The sequence below is a fragment of the Lepus europaeus genome, chromosome 1 (assembly GCF_033115175.1).
Source record: "Lepus europaeus isolate LE1 chromosome 1, mLepTim1.pri, whole genome shotgun sequence".
NCBI lineage: Eukaryota > Metazoa > Chordata > Mammalia > Lagomorpha > Leporidae > Lepus > Lepus europaeus.
In genome coordinates this window covers 26,559,539-26,563,915 of record NC_084827.1, presented here as the reverse complement: position 1 = coordinate 26,563,915, position 4,377 = coordinate 26,559,539, and the positions used below count along the sequence as shown (strand labels likewise).

The window sequence follows — 4,377 nt, the reverse complement described above, 5'->3', positions numbered from 1 at the left end:
CACCTGGGCTCCCGGGAGCCTTAGCCTGCGCTGTCGATCCGCGGCGAATTCCCGGTGGCCCGCTGCTGGAGCAGGGGCCAGCGGGCCGAGGGAGGGGCCCAGATACACCCGTGGCTCTGGCGGCGCGGGGCCCGGGCAGGAGGGGCTGCGGGGACGGCGGCGGAGAGGCGGGACCCCCGCGGCCCGCGGCCCGCTCCCCGCTCCGCCCCAGCCTTACTGGAAGGCTGTGGCCCCGCGGCAGCAGGACGACTGTGCTGGGCTGTGAGTTTGTCTGGCAGCTTCTACTGAGCAGCTAATAGTATAACAACCCGGCTTTGATAAATCTGAACTAATTACCCCTCTTAATTAAAGTCTTTAGCGGTTGTTTCACTGTTTTGGCAAGAAAACAGGAGAGACTTGCAGTTAGAAAACACCAGAGCCGGAGCTCACAGCGGAGCTGCTGATTAACACTTGAAGCATTTCAAGGACCTGGCATCCGCCACAGTTTGGTTTTCGTCCATGTTTCCTCCTTGAATGGAAGTATATTCCTCTGTACACATATATACACGCACAGAAACACCGAGGCTCCCTTTTGCCAGCTGTGTACAAGTCAGAATGCGATTTCGGGATGCAAACAATAGACACACCTGTCTACACGGTGTTATGGTAGTGCATTTGTGGAGATGTGTGTTACACACAGTCCCCAGATACAGTGTTCAAATCACACTCGGCACTACAAACATATCACAGGGACCAAGACGACGTCATGCTTCTGTTAACAAAACTCTACTTCATCTGTCTCTCAACTTGACCACGTTTCAAAACTACACCCAAACATTTGGGGAGACTATTTGCGCTTGATGAATTTTTCAGATCAAAGCATCAGACAGTACCAGTCCTGGGCTGAATTGATTAGAAAGGAGGACAAATGAAGGAGGTCAGAATCAGGGATCTTTAGTTGAATAATACAACAGAGCCCTCAAGTTTTCTGATTAAATAAGCATGTTCCAAGTATTTATTTTCAACAGTCAATGAATCAATTTTCACGTGCAAGAATCAAAACCGAAATTTAAATTCATCCATAAAGAACCTAATGTGTATGTGTGCATATGTGTACGTGTGTGCTCACATATGTGGAATGTGCCTTTTTAGGTGCACACATTGTGTGTGTGTGTGTATGTATAACATACACACTTTTTTAATTTCAGGGAGGGAGAAAATGATAATAAACAATCAACAGGCATCTTGAGACCTCATCAACACAATGGAAATATATACAATAATAAAGTTAAAATGGTGCAGCATTCCCGGGTAGAATAATACAGTCCTCAATAAATACAGCAGAAATTTGGTTAAAACCAAAACAAACAGCATCTCTCCACCCGAGATGAAGTCTTCGAAATTAAAAAATAATAATAATAATAACAAAATCAGAAAGCAAACAGAACTCTCCAAGTTTCTCATAGTCGTTAGTGCCTATATAGGATATAATACACAAAACCATTTAGCAGGTGCATGCAAGAGGCAAAAAGGGCTGGGGGGTGCAGAGGCTTCTGTTCAGCCCTAAAGTGTGGGGCCCAACATGCCCTGGGTTCTGCAGACAAGCACGGACCAGGAAGTCCAGCTCCAGTCTGCGGCTGCCTCAGCAGTGGAAGCCCCTTCTGGGGCGAGGAAGAACTTTAGCCTGGATCACTGGTGGCCCTGGTGGAGCCCGGGCTGCAGGGGCCCCGGGGGCGGCAGCGGCGGTTGCAGAGGCGGCAGCGTCACGGGCGGCGGCTGCGGTAGCGGAGGCGGCGGATCGGTGCCTGGCTCCCCAGCGGGCGTGCGGGGCAGCCCCAGGCTGCTGTCGTGCAGTTTGCGGACGTGCTTCTTGAGGTCAAAGTTCCTGCAGAAGCCCTTGCCGCACGTGGGGCAGGTGAAAGGCTTCTTGTCGTTGTGAGTGTGCATGTGGAAGGTGAGGTTGTAAACCTGGTGGAAAGCCTTGTTGCAGATATTGCACTTGAACTGTTTCTCCCCGCTGTGGGTCAACTTGTGGTTTTTGTAATTCCCTGAAACAGACAAATGACAGGGATGTTGTTCTGAAAGAACAGGGAGGAGCCCAGCGGAGGAGCCGCAGCAGCTCTCACCACCGGTGCCGGGGTACTGTACCCGCCTGTAGCTTTCTCGCCAGTTTTTAATTTAAACATCAACAGTGAGGCTGTTTCCTCAACATTTTAATACATCTTCATTAATCCAACCATATAAAACAATAACTACCGGATAAAAAGAAATACCCACTTGAAATACAAGCTTTGCCTTTAACCCACACTGGTCAATCTTTCTGGTAGGGATGTTAGAATGACAACACAATCACCTTTGTAGTTAGACGCATTTTTTTTTTAAAGATCTTTTTAAAAAAATGTTTTCCAAAGATTAATTATGGTTTTAGGTTAAGATTACCATAAAGGGCAATATCTTCTGGGTTCGATACCTTTTTGATGAAATCCTTTGCCACAGAATTCGCACACGAAAGGTTTGTAGCCTGCGTGTATTCGGGTATGCGTGTTTAACGTGGAACTTCTATTAAATGCTTTGCCACACTGGTTACATTTGTGAGGTTTTTCCTAAGCCGGGAAAGAGGAAAAGCAGAGAATTTAAGGCATTTTGTTAACACATGGAGTCCTGCAAGTAAATACTAGTGATTTAATGCTTTTAAGCAGAACACGGACAAACAACACAAGCCACCGTGCCCCTGTCCAGCCACACATTTAAACAGACCCTGTGATAAAGAGGAAGGCTTTTCCTACCACTTTCCCGTACACAGGTGGGAAGTAACCCAGGTGGAATGGACACGGGTGAACACACCTGCGTGTGAATGATCTTGTGCCTGCACAGGGTGCTCGCTTGACGGAACCCCTTTCCACACACTTTGCAAACGAAGGGTCTGGCTCCCGTGTGCACCGGCATGTGACGGGTTAAGTTATAGTGCGCGTTAAAGACCTTAAATTAAACACACAGAACGAGTTAGCCAAACAAGCACTTTTAAGTTAAATGGGAGTGGGGTGGGGGTTCTAACATTACAACAAAAGTGCATCAAAAACCCCACCAAAATAATAAAATAAAGAAGGGAGGGAAGAAGGTGGGAGAAGGGAAGAAGGGAGGGAGGAAGAGAGAAAGGAAGGAAAGAAAGAAAGAAAGAACTCTGTTCTGCGTAGTACTTGCCTTTCCACACACTTCACAAGTGAAAACTTTGGGCTTGGCATTAGGAGAGCCCCGGCTGAAGTCCGAGGTTTTGAAACCGATTTTTTCCGACAGAAGCTGGGCGCTCTCTTTCATATAATGCTGCAGCTGAGCCTGAGACAGGTCTTTGAAAGCAACTCCGGAAGGGTACTTCTCCGCTGCGGGAACCACCAGTTTATTCCTTTCGGCTAAATACGTTTTTGGCTGCGGGTGCAAAGGGGAACTGAGAAAGTAGGAGGCCACCGGGTGGATGTTCACGCCGGCCGCCGGGTGGCACGGGCCGTCACCTCGGTTCAGGTAGCACAGGGCACCCATGGCGTGGAAGGAAGAGTGGTTGACCACACGTGGCCTCACCAGCTTGTACTGCTGCAGCGGCAGCGCGTCGCGGGCCAGGTCGCCCTTGAGACTCAGCGCGCAGTTGAGCAGGTCGCTGCAGCTGAACGCGGGCGCCGCGGGCGCCACGGCGGGCGCAGCCGGGGCCTCCAGGCTCGCCTTCCGTGGCTCGGAGCCCGTCACCCCTGCCTTGGAGCCGGTGTCGTACGCCACGGGCACGAAGGGGATCATGCAGGGGATCGACGAGTTGAGATGCAGAGAGTGCTTGGGGTCCCCCTTGGGCACGGCTCCCTGCAGGAAATGGGGGACTGGCAGGGCCTTGGGCTCGGGGGTGCGCGCCATGATTCGTTCGATGGAGAAAGCCAAGGGTTTGGATGTGCTCATCATGTTGCCCCGGGCTGGAGCCGTCGCTAACATTTTGGTGGTCGCGTTGTGGCAGCTACTGTCCATGTCTGAATCGCCAGCGTCGGTCCGCCGGAGCCTGGCTGCGCCGTCAGTTGCCTCGTTCTCTGCTTGTCACAGACCTGCGGAGAGGAGGACCGGCACCATCACCACCAGCAGCCTCCTCCTCCTCCCCAGCATCACCAGCCGAACCTGCCTGCCCAGCCCAATGGACTCCTGCCAGCCCATCGCAGAGTTCTTGGCGCACCAATGACTCGGGGACAATCACTACTTATTTCTATCAATAGAAAGTGTTGTGTCAATAACGCAGCCAAGATCTCGCCAATCGTTAACTTCCAAGAGGAGAAGGTAAACTAGATAATTGCTCAATTCGTTTCCAACAGTCAACAGGAAAACTTTTTTTTTTCCTCCGCAGTCAGCGACTACTTTTCATTGGTGAGTGAG

The 4,377-nt window shown here is 50.7% G+C and overlaps 1 protein-coding gene across 2 annotated transcripts; it reads right to left on the bottom strand.

The window, feature by feature from the left end:
- Nucleotides 1-1,668: 1,668 nt before the first annotated feature.
- On the bottom strand, nucleotides 1,669-3,981 carry FEZF1 (FEZ family zinc finger 1). 2 transcript variants are annotated; one of them, XM_062198516.1, is made up of 5 exons: nucleotides 3,553-3,981; nucleotides 3,181-3,402; nucleotides 2,824-2,958; nucleotides 2,450-2,582; nucleotides 1,669-2,027 (listed from the first exon to the last, which is right to left on the bottom strand). In XM_062198516.1, the coding sequence occupies exons 1-5, from the start codon at nucleotides 3,979-3,981 to the stop codon at nucleotides 1,669-1,671; spliced, it is 1,278 nt and encodes a 425-aa protein (XP_062054500.1). The 2 variants fall into 2 exon arrangements, with proteins under 2 accessions (XP_062054500.1, XP_062054499.1); XM_062198515.1 differs by having other exon boundaries at nucleotides 3,181-3,981.
- Nucleotides 3,982-4,377: the final 396 nt, after the last annotated feature.